Raw genomic sequence first — 27813 nt, 5'->3', positions numbered from 1 at the left:
TGACAGAAATCAGCCAATCACAACTAGTATACGTATACCCTGTGAGCTTGTTCATATACTCAGTAGGATCTTGCTCCTAAAGTGTGAATATAAAATTTGATAATGGAAGTAAATTGGGAAGTGTTTTAAAACTGCATGCTCTATCTGAATCATTAAAAGTTTATTTTGATTGAATGTCCTTTTAATAGATGATTTTTACAATCTTCTGGGCTATAAAAGAGACTCTAGCATCCAAAAGTAACCACTACAATGAGGCAAGAGGCAACTATTTTAAAGGAACAGTAATTTCAAGACATTTCTATAGTTTTGCTATATAGATTAACATATCAACCTATTCCCAAATTAACAACTGTTTTTCAATAACAAACTCCACCCATCTTTTGCCTTTTTAGGAGGAGACAATCCAGTTTGTAAACTCTGTAGATAACAAGGCTTGCTACAGTCAAAATGTTATTATATAATGTATTATTTTTCCGTTGTTAGTTAAAGCCAATTAAGGAAAAATGCATAGCAGGGTTAAGCTTGAGAGCTCTGCAGATTTAATTTAAAGTTCTGAGAATTAGAAAATCGTTACATTTCCAAGCTAAATTACATGAAAAGTGGGAAAATAGAGTACAGTATATTGCATACTAAGTTGTTTCATTATTTATAGCTGCATTTGATATAAAAAAATTTAAGGTGTTAACTGTTCCTTTAAAAGAGGGGTCACATGCCAAAATGGCTATCAACTGATCACCATGGCATACACCATCACCTGATAGAACCAAATGCATTTGGAAAAAACATAATGAAGGATGGTGAAGTCCCTATTGCCATCCACAATACATAGACAAACTTCCAATTAAGAAGAATTTGATAGCTCCTACTAGGGGAAACAGATTCTGGGATTCCTTCAGTTTCTGCAATGAGTTCAAAAGACTGAAAACAACTTGAACACAAGGGTGAAAAAATGACTTTGCAAAGGGGAATTGGATAGACATATTTTAACTTATAATGAGCGAGTAACTCCAATACCGTTCTCGGAGTGGAATAACTTTCTCACTAACGATTATGATATTACAGCTAGGAACATAGCATATCCTCTAAGCTGTAACACTTATAACGAGACTCTGAGCATTCATTTTGCCTACATACTGCCATTCTGGCTCCCCTATCATTACATGGTGGTCATCAGACTTGAGTATGATAAACAGTTAATTTGCAGTTACTCAGAGAGGCTGAGGGTTGTTTGTTTCTAGTTAACAAAGTCTACTCCTATGTATAACCTTAATTGCATCTTCTATGTATCCTTTTACTTGATATATGTATTGCATGTAAGCTGTACAGTTCTATAGCCTCCTGCTAAAGACTTCCCTTCATGTTTAATATATACAGTTTATAATGTTTAGTTTAAGCAGTTTTTTGCCCTAACTATAGTTCAATTTAGCGTATATATTATGTTCCTGTGAACTAGGTCATGCGGCTTTGATCTTACCATACTGTATGTATGTTTATATACATAGTGAGTTATACTATATCAATATGCACAGGTGAGAATTTACAGTTTAATTTGTGATTGCTAATGCATAATTATATTTTATTCTTAATGTGTTCACCTTAAGGCAATGTCTTCACATAATTATGCTCAGGTATCTGTGGATCAGGCTAACATACCCAGGGGAATAATACTAATGGTAGATGCTGGTCTTGTTCGAGCTGTACTGTTTGCAATCACCAGTTTTCTTTATGGTGCCATCATCTTGCATAGTCTTGCTATCTCTATTGCTTTGCATAGTATTTCTATATTCATGGTCTCTCATACTTTATTTATTTCTACACACATAGGTCTCCCAGATATTGACTTTCTGTTATAGATGTGGATATGGGTATTTCCAGTAGCAATCTTTACAGCTAAGCATATATTCCTGTTTCGAGGTATCCCCTTTGGCTCACCCGCCCAATACTTTATCTCATGTACCTGTCTGCTGTACATCATTGATGCTGTACCAGGCTTATACTAATAACAGACAAAGATAACCATAAGCATATCCGATTTAGCGCCACTAGGTATACTTTTTTATTGGTATTACGTTAATCCTGTTCCCTGTTGTTAAGGCTCATAATGTATTCCACATGTATTGATGTTTATACAGGGAGTGCAGAATTATTAGGCAAGTTGTATTTTTGAGGATTAATTTTATTATTGAACAACAACCATGTTCTCAATGAACCCAAAAAACTCATTAATATCAAAGCTGAATAGTTTTGGAAGTAGTTTTTAGTTTGTTTTTAGTTATAGCTATTTTAGGGGGATATCTGTGTGTGCAGGTGACTATTACTGTGCATAATTATTAGGCAATTTAACAAAAAACAAATATATACCCATTTCAATCATTTATTTTTACCAGTGAAACCAATATAACATCTCAACATTCACAAATATACATTTCTGACATTCAAAAACAAAACAAAAACAAATTAGTGACCAATATAGCCACCTTTCTTTGCAAGGACACTCAAAAGCCTGCCATCCATGGATTCTGTCAGTGTTTTGATCTGTTCACCATCAACATTGCGTGCAGCAGCAACCACAGCCTCCCAGACACTGTTCAGAGAGGTGTACTGTTTTCCCTCCTTGTAAATCTCACATTTGATGATGGACCACAGGTTCTCAATGGGGTTCAGATCAGGTGAACAAGGAGGCCATGTCATTAGATTTTCTTCTTTTATACCCTTTCTTGCCAGCCACGCTGTGGAGTACTTGGACGCGTGTGATGGAGCATTATCCTGCATGAAAATCATGTTTTTCTTGAAGGATGCAGACTTCTTCCTGTACCACTGCTTGAAGAAGGTGTCTTCCAGAAACTGGCAGTAGGACTGGGAGTTGAGCTTGACTCCATCCTCAACCCGAAAAGGCCCCACAAGCTCATCTTTGATGATACCAGCCCAAACCAGTACTCCACCTCCACCTTGCTGGCGTCTGAGTCGGACTGGAGCTCTCTGCCCTTTACCAATCCAGCCACGGGCCCATCCATCTGGCCCATCAAGACTCACTCTCATTTCATCAGTCCATAAAACCTTAGAAAAATCAGTCTTGAGATATTTCTTGGCCCAGTCTTGACGTTTCAGCTTGTGTGTCTTGTTCAGTGGTGTTCGTCTTTCAGCCTTTCTTACCTTGGCCATGTCTCTGAGTATTCCACACCTTGTGCTTTTGGGCACTCCAGTGATGTTGCAGCTCTGAAATATGGCCAAACTGGTGGCAAGTGCCATCTTGGCAGCTGCACGCTTGACTTTTCTCAGTTCATGGGCAGTTATTTTGCGTCTTGGTTTTTCCACACGCTTCTTGCGGCCTTGTTGACTATTTTGAATGAAACGCTTGATTGTTCGATGATCACGCTTCAGAAGCTTTGCAATTTTAAGATTGCTGCATCCCTCTGCAAGATATCTCACTATTTTTTTCTCATTACAGAGATGCACATCACCTAATATGCTTAATTGGTAGTAGGCTTTCGAGCCTATACAGCTTGGAGTAAGACAACATGCATAAAGAGGATGATGTGGTCAAAATACTAATTTGCCTAATAATTCTGCACTCCCTGTATATATATATATATATATATATATATATATACAGCTCATTGGTATGCCTTCTTTGATTATCTTCTAGCCTAAATCTTTTAACTCAGATCCCCCCCTAGCACAATAGGCATTAAAAGCGTTACTCAGATAACTAAGGGGAGTTAAGTGAACAACTATTTAAATTACACCCTATACATGTAGCTTTTCTGCCTGTTGTTTGGACATAGGGCCCGTGTCTGGACAGCAGGGTTTAGGAGTTCCAAGTATATGGAGAAACCATGCTCCATATTCACACTATAATGCCTAATCATTTGCTATGCTTATAATTTTGGAGTTATTTGTATTTCTCTCTAGCTGGGTGGGCATTTTAGCCTGATAGCAGAAGATTTATTTGAAGTGGACATATATATATAGCTATATCTGTAAGTGAAGAAGGTTTTACAATTAAGCTTGCAGCTCCCAACTCACCTCAAGAGGTAGGTTATTTTGCTTTGCTATCAACAGTTAGCTGACACATAATATTCCTTTGATCCGCTTTACTTAGCTGGTTTATCAGGTATACAGATCCAATGGTGTTAAATCAGAGATTCTTTTATTCACTGTGTTGGGCACCCTTATATGATTATAGGATTATCTTAGGTTGCTGCTTACAATTAAGTAGCACAGAACTGCTATTTGGAGATCTGTTTCTTTTTTTTTATCAACCTCTCACTTAGCATATACTGTAGACCTGATAACATGATATCAAGTGATAGCTGTCCCAGTACTAGAGTCTACTTAGTCCTTTAAGAGCTTAAAAGTAACATATTTGCATAGGTAGGTTGGGCAGTTCATACATTCTAGTACTTTTTGGCTCAATGTGTAAACACAATATTTATAATTTATAGTTTTAAGCATAGCCATTTTAGTGAGAGGCAAAACATTATTTCACTACTCTTTGTCTTTGGGTTACCTGGCCTATCACTACATGTTTGAATTCGTAATGTTAATATTTCATGTCACATGAGCAATCTCATGCGCCTTCTGTTATGAGTTGCCGCTCCTAAAGTTAAATGACAAACGGCAAATGGGAAATTTATCTCTATTCTGGCATACATGACTGTGATGTAACTGATATATTAATGCAGGGTGGCGAAGCGGCTAGAGTGTATATACCTGTTAAGCTCTTTGCTTGTTATATGCTAAACTTACAATTTGTTGTTCTGATCACAGCTTTGTTCACTTGTGCAGCCTTACCTCAAAGTCTAGAATATATGTCTGGTGTAGGCTGGACCTGCACCTTTGATGTATATGCCACCCATCATATCTACATATAACCTCCCCCCCCTATAATGTACCTCCTAGTTCAGGAGTGCTAACTATGCGGCTTATCTAGCCTATGCCGCACCTTTATAATTTCTATTGCTACCTACAATTTGAGTTAAAGCTTTTAATCCAAACCTACTGTCTATTGCTACACTCTCTCTATAGACGCTTATAGCTAACTTGGTCCTTGCATGGCCCAAAGTAACCCAAGAGAGACTCATACTATATTGTATTCTATTATATTGTTTTATTTGAAATGAGGTTTCAGTTTTGATTGTTGGGTACTACAATTATTGTAATATTTGTTACTCTACAGGAAAACAGTTAATTGTTAGACTATGCACATTATTCATGTACCCTGTCTTATGGTTTTAATTGCAGAGAGCGTGTTATTAAACAGTCATATCATATGTTTATCTAATCTGTGTAATGTATAACAACCTCAATAAAAAAATAAAAAAAAAAATGACTTTGCAATTAAAGAGTTACTTCTTTTTAGACATCTGAAATTGCCTTCCTTCCAAGGTTCATAGCAGGGCAACACTTAAAGCAGATGACAGCCAAGTCTCTTATTGACTATTGTGTGGTTCATTTCAGATACTTATGCAATGTTTCAGAAAGCAGGTCTCTGTTGGCATTGATTTAAACATATTTAACTACCAATTATTCTTACAGAAAATGTGTTTATATACTTCAAGATGAAGGAAGAAATAATTAGAGAACATATCAGGGCTTTAGGGCTGAAATCTCACTTAACAAGCACAATGCTTCATTAATTGGCACTGCTACAAGTTCAAGAACTGCTACTTGCATGTATGTGAGTGTTTATTTTAGAAACAATGGTGTGCTAGCCAGATATTTAATTAAAATACTTTGTAAGCATTTTAAGATTTACATTAACACTCACAATGCAGCATACTGCTTGCTTTAGTTCATCAACACAAAAGTGGGCTTTGCCTAAAGTATGTAATTTAAATAATTCAACAGTCAGTTTCTAGTTTTGATAAAGCTTTATAATGATATACTTTATAGTTTGTGCCAAAAATCCACTGCTTTGCTATTCCAACAATTACTGCTACCAGTTTAAAATGAAGAGAATGTATCACAATCGTTCTGTCTAGGTGCTAAAGATGAGCGCTGTAATATTATCTTAATACATTATTGAAATCCTTTTATAACTTGCTAGAAATGTTTCAGATATATGTACACAATCTCAACATATTGTTTAATATATTAAATATGTGTGGGGGAAAAACATTACTGCCAAAGATAATTAATAAACACATGAACAAATTACTCAGAAGGTTGTATAGTTAAAATTATTAAAACAGTACATGCATTATTTATTAAAAATCCATGATATCTAAACTTTTTTATGGGCTTTTTTCTGTGAATAACTTTTTGAGCATCAATTAGCATAACATAACCAACAAATAAGTTGTAAACAGTATAAGAACACTTTACAGTATTTGTACAATGTAATCTACATTTAAGTATTTTTTTCCTGTATCTAAACAAGAATACTTTATGTATGTGCTTTCCTAAAACAACTTGGTGGTGAAAAAACATGCAGTTGTTGCTGATTTTAATATAAATGTAAACAGCTTACAATTTTTTTTTTGTATAAAGCTGTTTTTGATTTGAAATTGGAACAAAGAATGTGCTAAATCATTTTTTTTGTGTGTGTGTGGTGATTGTTCAGGTTACAGTAAACAAGCTTAGAATGTTAATTCTTAAATTAACATGAAACACAACATTTTTCTGTCATGATTCAGATAGAGAATACCATTTTAAAAGTTTGCAATTTACTTATATTATCAAATTTTCTTTGTTATCTTGTTATTCTTTGTTGAATACCTATATACTGTAGGTAGCGTGCACATGTCTGGAGTACTATATGACAGCAAATAGGGCTGCCATTTAGTACTCTCATTAATGTACATTTGATAATAGATGTAAATTGGAAAGTTGTTTAAAATTGTATGATTTATCTGAAAGGAATGTTGGGTTTTATGTCCCTTTAAAATTATACCTGGGTTATGTGAAAGGTTATCTTGGGAATTAAAGGGACATGAAACTCAACATTTTTCTTTCATGATTTAGATAGAGCATACAATTTTAAACACCTTTCCAATTTACTTCTATTATTTAATTTGGTTTCTTCTCTTATTATCCTTTGCTGAAAGGTTTATCTAGGAAAGCTCAAGAGCAGCAGAGAACCTAGGTTCTAGCTGTTGATTGGTGGCTGCATATATATATATATATATATATATATATATATATATATATATATATATATACGTTTAGCAAAGATGTGCACTCTCACTTATTTGCAGCAACCAGGGTGCTAGTGAAATTAAATACAATATCAGAAAAAGACCTTGCACTCGCTGGATTTTTTAACAAACTTTTTTACTTGGCAAAATTAGTGACGTTTCGGGGACAGTGTATCCCCTTCCTCAGACGTCTGAGGAAGGGGATACACTGTCCCCGAAACGTCACTAATTTTGCCAAGTAAAAAGGTTTGTTAAAAAATCCAGCGAGTGCAAGGTCTTTTTCTGATATTATATATATATATATATATATATATATATATATATATATATATATATATATATATATATATATATATATATATATATATATCTATTGTGATTGGCTCACCCATGTGTTCATTTAGAAACCATTAGTGCATTGATGCTCCTTCAAGAAATGATATCAAGAGAATGAAACCAATTAGATAATAGGGGTAAATTAGAAAGTTGTTGGGGGTTTCATGTCCCTTTAATTAAACTAACTGTTAATAAAGGAAATGATTCTATACTGATTTAACGGAAATTATGTATGTATGGTATGTGTGTGTTAACCATGTAAAATTGATATAATTATGCTAAGCAGAACTGAGAAATGAACAATATGTATTGTCTATTACATTCAAGAGACAAAATAGAAATGCAAGCATGTTAGATAATTGTGATATGCAAAATGTATAATAACTTTGGTATGGATATCATTACTGTAGTAAATGTGAGTGGAAAAAGTCAATCATATGTCAATCTATTACAGGTGAGTTTCCTGATGTAACATACTGTCTGATTCACTCATGTACGACATTGGTCTGATTGCACATTGCTATATGAACATTCACTAGTTTATTGGAGCAGATGCAATGAAACAGCAGAATTACACTGTAATGCAAATGGAGTTTGATATTCTCAAAATAGATATTATAATAAATAATTAATTGCAAAGCTAAGCCAACGTCTTTAACAAAATATCTTCCTAATTATTATTATGAGCCACAATTTTTCCTATCAGAAGACTTTTTCACAGTCCTGCAAATCTGTCACTTTATAACTGACAATTATACTAGAATTAATTTAAAGAATTTGGAGAGTAAAAATATTCAATATCTGAATATGTTTTATATACGAGAAGTTTTATAAAAAAAATATTTACAGACTGAGAGAATTAAGGAAGCGAAAATATAAAACAATGAAAGCAAATGGAAAAATATGACTTGTGATTTAGAATAAATGCATCATATATTTATGGATATCAAAAATAATGAGCTGCTTTTTACACAAGTTTAAAAGTCATGAGAAAATCAGGTATAATGATCCATTTACTTAACAAGAACTGTAAAAGCAGAAAACCCTGATAAAAAATATATATTTTTGCAGTTATTTTTTTATTTTATCAGATAAGGATAATATTAGCCACTAAGCTCCCTTATGTAATGGTGAAATTGTACGCTCATGCTGATACTGTTAGCACCTTGCCATAACATTCGGAAGCCAGACAGGTTATACATATGGCTTGTGAAAATTCTCACATGTTACCAAGCAACACTAAAAATATATATTGCAAGGGGAAAGAAACATATGCTAGACCCCTACTGTTTTATAATTTAGAGAAAAGAAAAAGTAATTAGTTATTTAAAACAGTTGGCTCTCTAAAGTTACATTTAATTTAATAATGACATATTTACAAATAATAAGCCTTTCTAAACATTCACATTACTAGTAACTTTATAAACACTGACTCACTTTATTCTTTTCCATTATTTTAACTAATATTCACTGACACTTAATGAGACTAGTAAAACACATAAATGGTGAATTCTTAGCAAGATGAACATTTCATGATTTTGTTTATAACCTGCAAATTGAAGAAAGTTTGAGTATCAATTAAATATTTACTCAGGACAAGTTTTTGCACTGAAAACAATCTTTCTTTACAGTGTAGCCCATTAAAAAAAAGCTGCTCTATTAACTATAAAGGAGTCTCAATCGTTGATGTATCATGGTATGGGTACATATTTCTTTTTATTGTACTTTTTAGGTTAAATAATGTGCAAGATTTTCCATTAGATCTTAGTTTCACAAGGGGGTTTTAATGAATCTGGGCCGATAAATATTACTGTGTATATAAAAGGGACATAGAAGTCAAAATTAAACTTTCATGATTCAGAAAGAGCATCCATTTTAAAACAACTTTAAAATTTACTTCTAGGGGCCAAATTATCTAGCAGAGGGTGAACATAATTCATTAAGGCAAATCATGTCCGCACGACATTGCTAAATGCAGACAGCATACGCTGTTGGCATTTAACATTTCACAAGCATTTCTGGGTAAATGCTTGTGTAATGCTGCCCACTGCACATTCGCCCCCTGCACATCCGCTAGCAGGGGGTGTCAATTATCCCGATCATATCAGATCGGTATAATTGCTGTCCGCCACCTCAGCGGTGGTGGGTGAGTTAATGAGCAGTGGTCTTACGACCGCTGCTTCTTAACTTAAGTTTCCTGCGAACTGGAAACTTTGGAGGTAGATTGCATTCTCTAGGGTAGGCTTAAGAGCAGGAAATGCACTACTGGGATCTATGTGCTGATTGGTGGCTGCACCATATATATGCCTTTCCTCATTGACTTTCCTGATGTGCTCAGCTATCTCTCAGTAGTGCATTACTGTTCTTTCAACAAAGGATAATAAGAGAATGAAGCAAATTTGATAATAGAAGTAAATTGTAAAGTTGTTTACAAGTATATGCTCTATCTCAATCACATTTTGGGATTTATGTCTGTTGAAATGTGCCACTCTCTTTCCAAGAAGAAGAAATGTAAGGTGATAGAGATGATGCATATGTGTTCTTGTATTAGTGAAATCTATTTTCTGCCTAAAGTGCATGCGGTTTGGACTTTTAAATCTAAAATCTTCTCTGCCCTCAAAGATGGTGGCTGCATTCTGTGGAATTCATAATCTGATTATCCCACGTGCTGCACAGTGATTGTTTGATATGTGTAGAAGCTCTTTTTTCTGTGCCTATTTGTCCTCAGCACAGTAGCAAAGATAAAATAACTAACATAATAACAATTGGAAATGCTTTTAAAATGTAGGTTGAACCCATGTAATACAGTAATTAAAAGAAAATAATAAATTGCATTATTGGATGAATAAATTGAAAAATATCTTTATGTTCATTTAATAAATATCATGGTTCTCAAGTTATTGACCTCAGGAGGATGAACGGATAAGTTAGCTGTGCTGCTATTAGATCCTGGGGCCCTGAATTTTGACCAGATTATGCAACTGGGTGATTAAGCAACTCTTCAATCTCAATGTTTAACCAACCTTGGCTCTTTATCAGATGAGAGGTTTGAATAGGTTTAACGAGTAGGTAGGCAGATCCAGGATCAGATAACATTCTCCACTGAAGAACTGTTTCCAGTACTTTTTCCTTGTAGTGAATCAAACGCTCTGCAAAATAACAACAAAAACTGCTATAGGTATTTAGAATTATACAGTACAAGGCTAGTTTAGATGTATACAATGTGTTTGCTAATTAAAGGGACACTCAAGTCAAAATACACTATTATGATTCAGATAGAGCATTCCGTTTTATGACACTTTCAAGTTTACTTCCATTATAGAATTATAGTCTTTTTACATGCACACTTTCTGGGGACAAAATCCTACTGAGCATCTGCACAAGGTAACTGGGTATACGAATACTAGTCTGTCATTTGCTGATGTGTCACATGATATAAGGGGCTAGAAAATGGGAGAAAAATAAACATGTCAGAAAAAAATCTACTGCTTACTTGAAGTTCTATTGACTTATCTTTTCATTGTTAATTATGCAATTTCTACTGCATTGAGTAGTCATTTAAACTGTTTATTCTAGCCTGTATATAAATATGTATCCTATATTAGAGTTGCTGATGTGAACATTTGGAAACTGAGAGTGATTTGAAGGAGAATTTACTGCATACTTCCCATATTTGCCTCTAGATTTTTTTATTGGGCACATAACTGATTTGTATCTCAGACTGAAAAAATATGCAATTTATATTGCAAAGAGAAATTACTTGAGATTATAATGTGAGGATAGCTGCTGTTGCATCAATTAATGTGTAGGTTTTAAAGCAGAGACATCAATATTTAATTTTAATAGGGCTGATTAGCATATGAGTATTGTGAGGGATTTAGGCATCTCACAGTGGTATGGGCTTCTAGGTGATTGGATTTCCCACTGTCTAAGAACACAGATAACAAGAGGCTGAATACACCAGTGAGGAAGTTCTGTGGATCTTTCTACTCTTAAACCTACATAGTCACTAGTGTTTTGTTCTATCTCACTATAAAAGTGACCATGCACATACAGCTTCACACCAGGGTTTATACATAATTAGTTAAATGTACATATTTATAGATCAGATGGCCATACACCTACATAGTCACTAGAGTATATAACTATAAAGATGATCATGCACATACTCGCTTCACACCAGGGTTTATACATAATGAGTTAAATGCACATATTTTTAGATCAGATGGCCATACACCTACATAGTCACTAGTGTGTATTACTATAAAGATGCTCATGCACATACTAGCTTTACACCAGGGTTTATACATAATTTGTTAAATGGACATGTTTTTAGAGCAGATGGCCATACATTCTCAAAACAAACAGGAACACTGTAACCTCACAGCCCTCAAGTTAAGCTTGACAAGTATGTGACCCCACTGAGAAGAGGATGGGTAGGATGTTCCATCATTTAATAGGATTTTAAGGGACATTCTAAAGCTACTCACCCTAGCTTACTATTTTTTTAACCTTTGCAAAAGAGTTAAATATATTGGTAAAGATTCACTTGGTAGCCAAACATTGTAGCTCTTCAGTAGGACTCTCACACAAATCCCCCAATCACTGTTTCCTACTTGAGAGCTAAAGCCATTGCAAACATAACATACTATAATTAATTTGGGCTTATAAGTTTGCAATAGAAAGTCCTGTAAATTAATATAAATGCAGTATCTAGATTAAAGTTGTAAAACTGTTTGCATACTCCCCTAATCACTATATAGTTAATTTAAATTGATCTTCTTTTCTCATAGGAATCTGTGGTTATATATCTAGTTAAGTGACACTTGGTCCTTATTTATGAACTTCTCTGCATCCTCTCTAAGCTTGCCAAGTATTCCATCTAAAATATTAAATATCAATTACTCAGGGACCATTAATCTTCTGAAGCATTGGTCTAGGTAATATTTAGCTACTGGGGTAAGCCTTCAGTATATGTGCAACTGAATTAGCTTATGATGAGGAACATGATGACTCATGATTAAAAACACAACATTTTTGATAAAGCTACACAATGATTACAAACTACATAAACTTTTACTATATACATTTTTAAAGTTCTGTTGAAAGCAATAGGAGATTGAACAAAGAAGTTCAAATGAGAACTCTAGTAGTGTTATGGTATACAAATATAATCGCAGGGTATCAAATAGTGCAAAAAATAATACAAATAGATCAAAGAAAATGTACATAATAGAATAAGAGAATTAAAGGGACAGTTTACTTTAGATTTGATATTGTTTAAAAAGATAGATAATCCCTTTATTACCCATTACCCAGTTTTACATTACCAACATTGTTACATTAAAGGGACAGTTTATGCCAAAATAAACTTTCATGATTCAGATAGATCATGTAATTTTAAACAATTTTCCAATGTACTTTTATAAACAATTTTGCTTTGTGCTCTTGGTATTCTTAGTTGAAAGCTTAACCTAGGAGGTTCATATGCTAATTTCTTAGACCTTGAAGGCCACCTCTTTTCGGAATGCATTTTAACAGTTTTTCACCACTAGAGGGTGTTAGTTCACGTATTTCATATAGATAACACTGTGCTCGTGCACATGAAGTTATCTGGGAGCAGGCACTGATTGGCTAAACTGCAAGTCTGTCAAAAAAACTGAAATAGGGCAGTTTGCAGAGGCTTAGATACAAGATAATCACAGAGGTTAAAAGTATATTATAACTGTGTTGGTTATGCAAAACTGGGGAATTGGTAATAAAGGGATGATCTATCTTTTAAAAAAATAAAAATCCTGGTGTAGACTGTCCCTTTAATATACTTTTTACCTCTGTGATTACCTTGTATCTAAGCCTTATTTCACTTCTTTTGACAGACTTGATTTTAGTTAATCAGTGCACTCTCATAAGTAATTCCACAGGTGTGAGCACAATGTTATCTATAAGATACATGAGCTAACGCCCTCTAGATGTGAAAAACTGTCAAATGCATTCAGATAAGGAGCAGCCTTCAAGGGCTTAGGAATTAGACTATGAGCCTATGTATGTTTAGCTTTCAACTAAGAATACTAAGAGAACAAAGCAAATTTGATGATAAAAGTAAATTGCAAAGTTTTTTTAAATTACATGTCCTATCTGAATCATGAATGTTTAATTTTGATTTGACTGTTCCTTTAAGAGGTGATTTTTTTTTCTCTGTAACCCTTTTCACAACCAAATATCCAAAACACAATCAATACAGATGATATTATCATAGATTAAAAGGTAAACTGTCAAATCCATCATACAGTAAAATATGTTTACAATCAGTTATAAATATTGTACATTGACTATTACAATCAATAATAAAATACTGATTTTTGAATTAGAAAAAAAAAAAAAAGGATTTTCATAGTCCTTTAGTGAAGCAAAAGATATTACATCATGTGACGTGTCATGAAAGGGTCTGAACGCCCCAGGGAAAAAATATAATTAGTCGGTTGAATATCCATCCTCTCTCAATCAAGTAACCAGTATGGCCTGCGGAGAAACTGCGCTAATCTTTAGAGCATAAAAAGGTAGAATTTAGAAGAAATATACAAAATGTAAAAAAATGATGAATGAAAGTCTGCCTTATTTTGTAAAGTCTATGCTATGACGTTACCGAATGTGGGCAAGTTTACATTCACTTTAATTAAGCATTGGTGATGCTAAATTACGATATACACATCATCACGTGCCAGTGACACTTGGGACGGAGTGTTACCTTGCCTGTCGAAGATTTTGGTGTGCGGAGCGGTATGGTCACTGCTCTCTATCCGTATCCATCCGGTGTGTCGGCTCACTCTTGACAGTGTGTTTGAAATTTCTCACATTGGGACCCTTTGTGATAATAATATTCACTGAGCATTTGGCATTTTTAATATTTTAATAAATTTTTTTACTTACATATTTTGTGGGGGACTGTTAACCCAGCAGTATAAAAGTGGGTGTGCGCATATCATAGAGCTTGTTTTAGCTCTACTACACGTGAGTATTGTATCTTCACTCAAATAAGAAATATTACCTATTTGCCTATTTGCAGTGTTACACTATATTTTGTTTTCCTTTCATTTGAGGAACATCTAAAGGCACAGATTGATTAACTTCATTGTTTTGTATGGACATAGCCTTTATTTTTATATATATTGCACCTATTCTTCTTTGCACTTTATCACATTTATTATCACGTTTATATTTTAATTGTGAGTTTATTGGATATTTATTATATACCCGTTGTGTACATACCAAGTCTGGAGGCTGGATCCTGTCTGCTCAACTATCTGCTTCACGGCTCTTAGAATACTGAGTGAGGGACCTCAGGGACGGTACTACAGAGGTACACGGTGGTAGACTTTATGTCTATATGCAGGTTTTGTATGTCTTTTAGTAAATGTATTTTTACTTATGATTGTTTAAAAAATAATAATATTACACTTAGAGTAGCGTATGAGCTCTCTTTTCTTTTTCTTCTTCTAATAGTTTTAAGGTTAGCAATCAGATTGCTCCCCCTTTATTGAGAGCAGCATGCATAGAAGATTAACTTGTGGATTGTAATTACCCATACCAAGTTCTGTATATGCCTTCACCTAGGGGTATTCACTATTTTGGGTACTTGGTATTCTTAACCCATATCACATTGTTGGCACTTTGATTTAACTTGTTAATATACATGAGGCACTTCTGCACTTTTTAATCCACTCTGTGGAAAATTACATTTGGACCTAAGTTATAGAGCTGGTATTCTATTGGTTTTTTTTTTTTAAATTGTGAGCAAACAGCTAATTTACCTTTATTTTGACATTTAAAATAGCTGTGTTTACATGTTGAAACACCCACTTATACTACAAATGTCAATACTGTAGTAAGGACTACAGAAAAGCTAAGCAAACAAGAGCCAGCAGTTGAAATCAGTTTCCCAATGAGGTGGGAAAGTTTTTTCTTTAGCATTTTATTGTAATGTAGATGTCTCTCAATATGAGATAATTTGCTCTCAAGCTAAAATGATCTTTATAAAATAGTTTGAAGGACATCCCAGTACTACTGAGACCTTTTATATAATCTTGCCATAACAGAGAGCTATAGGTTATGTGTATACAGACAGAGATAAGATAAGGATGTCTTTGTATATACAGAGTGATAAGATAAGGAGGTCTACTCTCTCTGAAAGCTCAGCCCATTTAGGCCCAAATTAAGAGATGTTAAAGGGACAGTATACACCATTTTTTATATAACTGCATATAATAGACACTACTATAAAGAATAATATGCACGGATACTGATCTAAAAATCCAGTATAAAACCATTTAAAAACTTACTTAGATGCTCCCAGTTTAGCTCTGTTAAATAGGTAGCTGGAACACTCACTCACAAGTGGAAAATATAAGACAGCCCCCCCCCCTTACTCTGCATATGAAAAGACCCTTTACACAAACAGGAGCAAGCTGGAGTAGGTATACATCAGTATTCTCCTAAAACTTTGGGGCTTGGTTATGAGTCTGAAAATCAGAGCAATGTTATATAAAAAATAAACAAAACTTTAGATTTAAAAAACAACCTGTATAGGCTATATAAATAGATAATCTACAAAACTTTTATGCACAGAAAAATCTAGTGTATAATGTCCCTTTAACTGTTGTGAGCAAGCGATACCGGAGTTATTGCAGATGTAATGCATTGGAGCCCTTTGCAGTAAAGTAGCTGAAAACATGAAAAGTAATATTTATGCAATATACATATTTAATAAAGTGTTATACTGTGTTTTTAGTGTAAATATTTCACATTCCAATGTTCTACACATAGGGGAATACGTTCTAAGTATTTATAAATAGATATTCATATATATATATATATATATATATATATCTCAAGCAACAAAGGATAAATCCAGTGAGCTCCAAAAAATTGCGGTAGGTTTATTGATAGAAAAAACACACATAAAAGAAAGGGCTAAAAAATATATGTAGAAAAAGGCGCTATGACCCTCAGCTCCCAGTCGGTCTTACGCGTTATATATCTGTATATATCTATACCTATATAAAATTATATATATTTTACCAAAATACCATCAGAAATATATAAAAATATGTATTTATGAATAAATAGTACATATTCTTCTATGAGAATAACATCGGAATGGGAAATATTAATACTTCATGTTGGAAAATGTAATTGGGTTTGCACGACTTGTTGGGTGACTTATTTTGTGCTCCATCAATGTCTTTGGGAGAATACCTTAACGCGGTTGTGATATTGTAACTTCAGCTTTGTGCGAACGTCTGGTTAGCAATTTTTTTTTTTTACTTTCAACTTGTAATATGCAATATATTTGTATAAATGAATAAATCATTTGATTGTATAGGCTCTTTCCCTATTTTTTACATTACACCTCAGAGTGGTTTAATGAAAGGGAATAGAATCCCAACACTTATTTACATACATATCAAGCTGGTATTTACAAAACCTCCAATTGGGACTCAACTACTCTCAGATTGGTAATCTCCATCTCCTAGGATGAGAGTCTTGTGATTGATTAATATTGTTTTTGTACACACATTGATATTTTGGGCCAATTACACTATTAGAAATTTCTTGTTTGATTAATATTGCAAATCGTGAGCACTGTTCCTCATAATCTACATTTGTGTCCATTTTGCCTCATCTGCTCAGTGGCAGCAGTCACTTTTTGTCAACTAGGTGTTCTCAGGAATCTAGATAGTGCTAAAGAACTTAACCTTGTTTTATATATATATATATATATATATATATATATATATATATATATATATATATATATATATATATAGTTATATTTATTTACAATAAAAAAAAATCTCCATTGAAGTCTATGGGGAGAATATTTTAATGCGGTCATGATATAGCAAAGTCATTTGGTTAGTGCGTGATGGGATTTGCTCGTGCCCAATGTTTTTACTTTTTTTTTTTACTTGAACTTGTAATCTGTGCACAAAAATCTTACTTCTAGTGAAGTTTCCATTAGAGAGCAAGTGCTAAATAGGGCACCATTTGTAATCTGGCCCTAAATTGGGTAAACATTTGTTTAAAATACATAAACAATAATTTATTACAAACTCTTACCAAGTTCTCCATTTTCAATGACTTCAAATGTAGCCCAACACAAATCCTTTGTTAGCCTAATGTTTTTTATCCCAGTAGCGCAATATGTCAGCTCTTCTGCTTTCATAGTAGGTGACATCTATAAAAATTTAGACAATATCTATTAATTTGCTTTATCATATTTTCATTATATTTTAATTGGTAAAGCAGAAAGTGAATGTGCTATATTCATGGTGATCTAAAATTTTTATTATTATTATTATTATTAATTTTAATAATAATAATAATAATAAATATAAATAAATGTAAGTGTAATAACGTTTTTTATTGAATAAACTTAATGTTGTTATACATTAGAACAATTAATCAATATAAAAGAAAAACAGAAAGCATATTGGAACTATGTATTAAAGCTGATCATAATCCTGAGCAAGACATAATACACATCTGAAATTGCATTGGATAACAAGAGTAGCATGTTTAAAGTGGGTACAATTGGAAGTAAAATGTCTTAAACAGCAAACCAAATAAAAGGAAATAAGTTCAAATAAGGTTATGGCATCTACAGCTTGGAAGCAATAGCTTTTTATGGAATGTATAAAATCTATAATTTTGATTACCCTGGACCATAATGGAGGTGATGGACTCTGCCAGGTCCTTGCTATTGCTTATTTGACTGCAAGGAATAGATAGATAGATAGATAGATAGATAGATAGATAGATGATAGATAGATAGATAGATAGATAGATAGATAGATAGATAGATGATAGGTAGAAAGATACAAAAAATATCCCTTTGGTTTAGGTACAGAGGGAATATCACAATGGACAAGAGTAGTCTTCGGTCAGTAGTCTAATGTAGAATTTGAAAAGAATATTGAAGCAAGTACACCACAGATGGTCACGGTGAGAGTAAGACCAACACATATAAAGAAAATCCTTACTGTCCAAACAATCATGCCAGCAACATGGTGAAACCCAATCAAAGAATTTTTTTTTTTTTTAATCAGTGTTATATACCATTGCATGAGAACCTTATAGTACATTTTGTAGAGGGTGGTACATTAAGTAGCCTTTTTAGTAAGTAATATAATTTTTGGCCAATCTTGCAGAGAGAGATTAATGTAATTTAAAAAGTTAGCGTGAGAGCAATGTGCTAGGTTTGTTTGTTCTGCATACTCTATGGAAGTCTATGGGGAGAGGTTAACACGGTCGCATTGGGTTTCACTTGCTCACTAACATTTTACTTTAAACTTGTAATAATTTCAGTGGTTAGCAGAAAAGAAATTAGTGCACCGCTTGTAGTCTGACAAAAAGAGATTACTGTGAAAAATGTTTCAAAACAATTAGGCCACTAAATTTCTCAGGTAGTCGAACACCCTCTATTATTCCATTGTGTATTGACAATGGTCTGCATAATGGCCCATCATAGCTCTATTTCCATTCTCAAAGTGTGTTTAGGCAAGTAACCTTAGGATCAAAAACCCAACTAGTTAGTAAGTTTTTAAAGGGACAGTAAAGTCAACTAAACTTTCATGATTCAGATAGGGCATGCAATTTTAAACAACTTTCCAATTTACTTTTATCATCAAATTTGCTTTGTTCCCTTGGTGGTAGTTTTGAAAAGCTAAATCTGCTAGGCTCAAACTGATTTCTAAACAGTTGAAAACCGCCTCCTAGCTCAGAGCATTTTGAAAGTTTTTCACAGTTAGACTGTGCTAGTTCACATGTGTCATATAGATAACATTGTGCTCACTCCTGTGAAGATATTAAAGAGTCTTCACTGATTGACTACACTGCATGTCTGTCAAAGCCACTTAGATAAGGAGGCTGTCTGCAAAGGCTTAGATACAAGGTAATCACAGAGGTAAAAAGCATATTAATATAACTCTGTTGGTTATGCAAAAACGGGGAATGGATAATAAAGGGATTATCTATCTTTTAAAATAAGAACATTTTTGGTGTAGACTGTCCCTTTAAGTCTTAAAATTTCAAACTGTAAAATTTTGTGAGAATGAAAGACCAGATGCAACGCAAGTAAGGTTTTAAATCTGCTTCTAACAATGAGGTTCGCTATGGAGCAAATTCCAATTTCTTGCCACAATTTAAGATTAGAGTCTGGTATACATTTTAAGAGGTCAGATAACGAATGTATTGGTGAGGGATGAGGTGCTACAGAGGGATAATGCCAAATGCAAGCCGATGATTTCAAACATTCCCATATGATTGTATTGGATATCTGAAGTTCCAAACAGCATTGAGGCGGGATCCATATTAATTCAGTAAGAGTGACCTTGTTGAAATTCTTGACTTGCTTGCTGTCTGACCCCCCATCATGAAATTGTGATAGTTACTCCCCCTTCCTTGTTTCACTTGGAGTGCAGGCTTGTTTCTGGTTTCTCTTGCAGTGTTTCTGACAATGTGTGTTCCTGTCACACGCACTCTTATGGGCAAACTTGTGAACATCATCACTCTGCAACTACTGGCAACTTCTGGAAACTTTCTGTCTCAGTAATGATATAATGCCAGTTTACTATATAACCATCACCCAGTCAACTCTGTCTCCACTCTTGCATGAGTCCAAACCTACCAAGTACATGACCCAGGCTTTTGATGACTGATTTCCTTGTTCTTGACTCTGGATATTGTTGCTGTTGTTCCTGCTCTCTGTGTTCCATGACCCAGCTGGGCTGACTACCCGCTTTGGCATCTGACCTCTGGCATGGTACCGACTGTGTCCTAGATTTTCCTATTGTTGTTTTTATTTTGTTATTTTCAATAAACTCTATTTTTAGACCTGCACTTTCCGTTTCTGTCTGGTTTCTCGGTTCCCTGACAGAAATATGCATTAGCATAGCTGCCTCATAGTATTGAAGAGCACACTGGGAGGTCACACATCCTATATCGCCTGTGTAGTGTAAGACATCCTGTCTATATATATCCTGTCATTAGACTTTGAAATTTCAGTAACACGCATTTTGGGAGTCTTAAAGGCAGATAACAAAACACATTAGTTAATTTTGTCAGAAAGCTGATCTATAGAATTGTAATCCTCCCAAGCCACGAGATTGAAATCAAATTCAACTTCCCTAAATTTGTTAGAACCTGGAATAGCTGAAGATGATAAGTGAAGGGGTGTTATATATTTGTAGTGTATATAATAAGGATGTAACACATTATCAAAGCATATAAAGTCATGATACACAGGAATCCTTTTTATGTTTTTTTTTCATGTGCAAGGATGTTGGTTGCCTTTATTTTTTTCTTTCTTTGTGTGATGCAGAACATGGCATTAGGTTTGGGTCTAATTTTTTTAAGATAAATAGAAGGTTATATTTAGTGTTTTTTTTGTTTGTTTGTTTTCTTTTTCTTCTGCAACATAAAATGGGATATTAAAATAATTAAAAGAATGATAAATGTAACTCTTTTTATCCCTCTTTCATTACTGTCTCCATGACTCAATTATTGGTTTATTATTATTATTATTATACTTTATTTATAAAGCGCCAAAGTATTCCACAGCTCTGTCCATGGGGACAAGACAAAATTTGACAAACAAATACAGGAGGAATTGAGGGCCCTATTCCTGTGGAACTTACAATCTAGAAGGGTAGGAGCGTGAAAAACAGGAGTTTAGGACTGCAAGGGTGAAAATTATGTTAATACAGAGTTAGATGTGGCCAATTATTTGATAAGTAGAATTAATTTGTTACTGAGTTGGGTGGTAGGCTGAATAAAAATGTCTTTAGGGAGTGTTTATTGCCATACTTTCCTTACAGAACTGCTGTCTGGCAGCACCTAGTATATATGATTTAAAGGGCAAGATTTTTATGTTTAGTTCAAAAGGCTAAGAAAGGGGAATTAAAAATAAAAATCATTTTACAAAAAAATTAAAAAGTAACAAAAGTCATACAAGGTATAGTGACCTCTATGTCCTAAAAGCTGCAAATTTGATTCTTTAATATTCAACTATTTATGGTATTTCTGGTACATTACTTTTGTTGCTTTTTCCCCCAAAAAAGATGTATGCTGTTAACTCAAGAGTCTCTAATGAAGCACCTTTATACCATTCTGATTTTTGCAGACTCTCAGTAAAGGCCACAGCTGAGTTATAAATTAAAGAATTCTTATCAAAAGAAAGTTTAAAAAAAAATATTTTTATTGATTTAATGTTAAAATATCATGTTATTATAATGCAAATGCACATTATCATTATTACTTGTGGAATTTTTAAAAAAAGCTTATGTTTTTACAGACAGAGAATTAGTCTTTTAAACAGGACACATGGCTCCTCCTTTTGAGGCCTTATAGAAGCGGTGATTCTTGCTTCTAATCTTTATGCCTGTTTATGGATTGGTGTGGGGGACATTGTTGGATCTCATTGTAGAGGCAAATAAATGTTATATTCAAAGGTCAACCAACCTATGGTATCTTCCATCAAAGTATATTATTCATTGTATCAAGCTGTATTTCTTGTCATTATTTGACCTGACAGATGAAGGGCCTTGATGGACATATGTAAATATTGATTATGTATGCCTCTGGACTTCAATTAGTGCAGCTTCACTGGTGGGGCAGGATAAGATGGAGCAAGCAGTGATGGTGATGGCAGCATAGATATCAACAGGAGAACAGCTGGTATTGTACGTGTGGGGAACATAGATCATGAAGTGGTGTTGGAAAGGAAGATGTATGTAGGTTAGGTCTCTATTTCAAGCTATATCTCCATTAAAAGCATAGCTGGCTTCTGATGGCAGGTATCTGTCAAGGACTGTATGTGGCAAATGGTGTTCACAATCTAATCCATCTTATTGACTTCCAAGACCAGGAGGGCCAGAAAGTACTGTAAAGTAGTTTTAAAGGGTCCTTGACTTACTATTCAAATACTTTGGTAAAAATGGTATATGCTAAGAAAGTTTCTACCTATTTGGTTAATACATCATATGCAGTACATGCTAAAAATTTGTTAAAATACTATGTGATGTTATGATGTCAGTTGTTTAGGATGTCAAATACCTATAACCATAACCACTGAGCATAAAATGTAGAGAATTGTAAAAGACAGTAAATTATAAAATCTCTTACCCTAATAATTATGCACATCTCAGGATCTTTTTTCTCCAAATAAACTTCAAGTAACAAATCCCCTGAATGAGTAATCTGGAAAATATTTATTGAATAAAAAAAAAAAAAAAAAAAAAATTAATATGACAAACACAGGCCTAGATTACAAGTGGGACATTACATTTTTAGTGCTCCCATATTTGCACTGGTATTACAAGTTGAAAGTAAAAATTAAACACATGAGCAAAAGACTCAGGCACGCTTACATGATAGTGACTGTGCTAACTCCCTTTCCATATATATTACTATGGGTTCCTCTAAAAAAAGCCTTTTTTTTCGCTTAAGCGAAGGTTCACTAGGCCAACTGTTTTTCACTTAGAAGAAAATGTTTTTATTTTTAAGTATATACATTATTTATATTTATATCTGTTTATTTTTTTGTAAGCAATATATATATATATATATATATATATATATATATATATATATATATATATATATATATATATATATAGACATAGAAATAGATATAGATATATAGATATAACAAAATTTATGCTTACCTGATAAATTCATTTCCCTGTAGTGTGGTCAGTCCACGGGTCATCATTACTTCTGGGATATTATCTCCTCCCCTACAGGAAGTGCAAGAGGATTCACCCAGCAGAGCTGCTATATAGCTCCTCCCCTCTACGTCACCTCCAGTCATTCAACCAAAGGACCAACGAGAAAGGAGAAGCCCAAGGGTGTAGTGGTGACTGGAGTATAATCCAAAAATTTTTTTAGCCTGCCATAAAAAACAGGGCGGGCCGTGGACTGACCACACTACAGGAGAAATGAATTTATCAGGTAAGCATAAATTTTGTTTTCTCCTGTTAAGTGTGGTCAGTCCACGGGGCATCATTACTTCTGGGATACCAATACCAAAGCAAAAGTACACGGATGACGGGAGGGACAGGCAGGCTCTTTATACGGAGGGAACCACTGCCTGAAGAACCTTTCTCCCAAAAACAGCCTCCGAAGAAGCAAAAGTGTCAAATTTGTAAAATTTGGAAAAAGTATGAAGAGAAGACCAAGTTGCAGCCTTGCAAATCTGTTCAACAGAGGCCTCATTCTTAAAGGCCCAAGTGGAAGCCACAGCTCTAGTAGAATGAGCTGTAATTCTTTCAGGAGGCTGCTGTCCAGCAGTCTCATAGGCTAATCGTATTATGCTACGAAGCCAAAAAGAGAGAGAGGTAGCCGAAGCTTTTTGACCTCTCCTCTGACCAGAATAAACGACAAACAGGGAAGACGTTTGACGAAAATCCTTAGTTGCCTGTAGATAAAATTTCAGGGCACGGACTACATCTAGATTGTGTAGCAGACGTTCCTTCTTCGAGGAAGGATTGGGACACAAGGATGGAACAACAATCTCTTGATTGATATTCCTGTTAGTGACCACCTTAGGTAGGAACCCAGGCTTAGTATGCAGAACTACCTTGTCTGAATGAAAAATCAGATAAGGAGAATCACAATGTAAGGCAGATAACTCAGAAACTCTTCGAGCCGAGGAAATAGCCATTAAAAACAGAACTTTCCAAGATAACAACTTGATATCAATGGAATGAAGGGGTTCAAACGGAACACCCTGTAAAACATTAAGAACTAAGTTCAAACTCCATGGCGGAGCAACAGTTTTAAACACAGGCTTGATCCTAGCTAAAGCCTGACAAAAAGCTTGAACGTCCGGAACTTCTGACAGACGTTTGTGTAAAAGAATGGACAGAGCTGAAATCTGTCCCTTTAAAGAACTAGCGGATAACCCCTTTTCTTAACCTTCTTGTAGAAAAGACAATATCCTTGGAATCCTAACCTTACTCCATGAGTAACTCTTGGATTCGCACCAATATAAGTATTTACGCCATATTTTATGGTAAATCCTTCTGGTAACAGGCTTCCTAGCCTGTATTAAGGTATCAATAACTGGCTCAGAAAAACCACGTTTTGATAAAATCAAGCGTTCAATTTCCAAGCAGTCAGCTTCAGAGAAGTTAGATTTTGATGTTTGAATGGACCCTGGATCAGAAGGTCCTGTTTCAGAGGTAGAGACCAAGGCGGACAGGATGACATGTCCACTAGATCTGCATACCAAGTCCTGCGTGGCCATGCAGGTGCTATTAGAATCACTGATGCTCTCTCCTGTTTGATTCTGGTAATCAATCGAGGAAGCATCGGGAAGGGTGGAAACACATAAGCCATCCCGAAGGTCCAAGGTGCTGTCAAAGCATCTATCAGAACCGCTCCCGGATCTCTGGATCTGGACCCGTAGCGAGGAAGCTTGGCGTTCTGACGAGACGCCATGAGATCTATCTCTGGTTTGCCCCAACGTCGAAGTATCTGGGCAAAGACCTCCGGATGAAGTTCCCACTCCCCCGGATGAAAAGTCTGACGACTTAAGAAATCCGCCTCCCAGTTCTCCACTCCCGGGATGTGGATTGCAGACAGGTGGCAAGAGTGAGACTCTGCCCAGCGAATTATCTTTGATACTTCCATCATTGCTAGGGAGCTTCTTGTCCCTCCCTGATGGTTGATGTAAGCTACAGTCGTGATGTTGTCCGACTGAAACCTGATGAACCCCCGAGTTGTTAACTGGGGCCAAGCCAGAAGGGCATTGAGAACTGCTCTCAATTCCAGAATGTTTATTGGAAGGAGACTCTCCTCCTGATTCCATAGTCCCTGAGCCTTCAGAGAATTCCAGACAGCGCCCCAACCTAGTAGGCTGGCGTCTGTTGTTACAATTGTCCAGTCTGGCCTGCTGAATGGCATCCCCCTGGACAGGTGTGGCCGATAAAGCCACCATAGAAGAGAATTTCTGGTCTCTTGATTCAGATTCAGAGTGGGGGACAAATCTGAGTAATCCCCATTCCACTGACTTAGCATGCACAATTGCAGCGGTCTGAGATGTAGGCGTGCAAAAGGTACTATGTCCATTGCCGCTACCATTAAGCCGATCACCTCCATGCATTGAGCTACTGACGGGTGTTGAATGGAATGGAGGACACGGCATGCATTTTGAAGCTTTGTTAACCTGTCTTCTGTCAGGTAAATCTTCATTTCTACAGAATCTATCAGAGTCCCCAAGAAGGGAACTCTTGTGAGTGGAAAGAGAGAACTCTTCTTTTCGTTCACCTTCCATCCATGCGACCTTAGAAATGCCAGTACTAATTCTGTATGAGACTTGGCAGTTTGAAAGCTTGAAGCTTGTATCAGAATGTCGTCTAGGTACGGAGCTACCGAAATTCCTCGCGGTCTTAGTACCGCCAGAAGAGTACCCAGAACCTTTGTGAAGATTCTTGGAGCCGTAGCCAATCCGAATGGAAGAGCTACAAACTGGTAATGCCTGTCTAGAAAGGCAAACCTTAGATACCGGTAATGATTTCTGTGAATCGGTATGTGAAGGTAAGCATCCTTTAAATCCACTGTGGTCATGTACTGACCCTCTTGGATCATGGGCAAAATTGTTCGAATAGTTTCCATCTTGAACGATGGAACTCTTAGGAATTTGTTTAGGATCTTTAAATCCAAGATTGGCCTGAAAGTTCCCTCTTTTTTGGGAACTACAAACAGATTTGAGTAAAACCCTTGACCTTGTTCCGACCGCGGAACTGGATGGATCACTCCCATTAATAAAAGATCTTGTACGCAGCGTAGGAACGCTTCTTTCTTTATTTGGTTTGTTGACAACCTTGACAGATGAAATCTCCCTCTTGGGGGAGAGGATTTGAAGTCCAGAAGGTATCCCTGAGATATGATCTCTAACGCCCAGGGATCCTGAACATCTCTTGCCCAAGCCTGGGCGAAGAGAGAAAGTCTGCCCCCTACTAGATCCGGTCCCGGATTGGGGGCCCTCGATTCATGCTGTCTTAGGGGCAGCAGCAGGTTTCCTGGCCTGCTTGCCCTTGTTCCAGGACTGGTTAGGTTTCCAGCCTTGTCTGTAGCGAGCAACAGCTCCTTCCTGTTTTGGTGCAGAGGAAGTTGATGCTGTTCCTGCTTTGAAATTACGAAAGGAACGAAAATTAGACTGTCTAGCCTTAGGTTTGGCTTTGTCCTGAGGCAGGGCATGGCCTTTAACTCCTGTAATGTCAGCGATAATCTCTTTCAACCCAGGCCCGAATAAGGTCTGCCCTTTGAAAGGTATATTAAGCAATTTAGATTTAGAAGTAACATCAGCTGACCAGGATTTTAGCCACAGTGCTCTGCGTGCCTGAATGGCAAATCCGGAATTCTTAGCCGTAAGTTTAGTTAAATGTACTACGGCATCTGAAATAAATGAGTTAGCTAACTTAAGGGCTTTAAGTTTGAGTGTAATCTCATCTAGTGTAGATGATTCAAGTGTCTCTTCCAGAGACTCAAACCAAAATGCTGCTGCAGCCGTGACAGGCGCAATACATGCAAGAGGTTGCAATATAAAACCTTGTTGAACAAACATTTTCTTAAGGTAACCCTCTAATTTTTTATCCATTGGATCTGAAAAAGCACAGCTATCCTCCACCGGGATAGTGGTACGCTTAGCTAAAGTAGAAACTGCTCCCTCCACCTTAGGGACCGTTTGCCATAAGTCCCGTGTGGTGGCGTCTATTGGAAACATTTTTCTAAATATCGGAGGGGATGAGAACGGCACACCGGGTCTATCCCACTCCTTAGTAACAATTTCAGTAAGTCTCTTAGGTATAGGAAAAACATCAGTACTCGCCGGTACCGCAAAATATTTATCCAACCTACACATTTTCTCTGGTATTGCAACTGTGTTACAATCATTCAGAGCCGCTAACACCTCCCCTAGTAATACACGGAGGTTTTCCAGCTTAAATTTAAAATTTGAAATATCTGAATCCAGTCTGTTTGGATCAGAACCGTCACCCACAGAATGAAGTTCTCCGTCCTCATGTTCTGCCACCTGTGACGCAGTGTCTGACATGGCCCTAATATTATCAGCGCACTCTGTTCTCACCCCAGAGTGATCACGCTTGCCTCTAAGTTCTGGTAATTTAGCCAAAACTTCAGTCATAACAGTAGCCATATCCTGTACTGTGATTTGAAATGGCCGCCCAGATGTACTCGGCGCTACAATATCACGCACCTCCCGAGCGGGAGATGCACGTACTGACACGTGAGGCGAGTTAGTCGGCATAACTCTCCC

The 27813-nt window shown here is 35.6% G+C and overlaps 1 protein-coding gene across 1 annotated transcript in view; it reads right to left on the bottom strand.

The window, feature by feature from the left end:
- ARAP2 (ArfGAP with RhoGAP domain, ankyrin repeat and PH domain 2) overlaps positions 1-27813 on the bottom strand; it is a 626699-nt gene that overhangs the window by 100073 nt on the left and 498813 nt on the right. Inside the window, exons 25-27 of the mRNA XM_053704072.1 lie at positions 22656-22730; positions 17592-17709; positions 10499-10624 (exon numbers count right to left, since the gene is read on the bottom strand). Of these exons, the coding sequence (XP_053560047.1) occupies positions 10499-10624; positions 17592-17709; positions 22656-22730 (319 nt within the window). The remainder of the gene's footprint in view (positions 1-10498; positions 10625-17591; positions 17710-22655; positions 22731-27813) is intronic.

This window comes from Bombina bombina, chromosome 2 (assembly GCF_027579735.1).
Source record: "Bombina bombina isolate aBomBom1 chromosome 2, aBomBom1.pri, whole genome shotgun sequence".
NCBI classification, from domain to species: domain Eukaryota; kingdom Metazoa; phylum Chordata; class Amphibia; order Anura; family Bombinatoridae; genus Bombina; species Bombina bombina.
The sequence above is the reverse complement of the archived record's forward strand: the minus strand, read 5'-3'. Positions and strand labels throughout refer to the sequence as shown.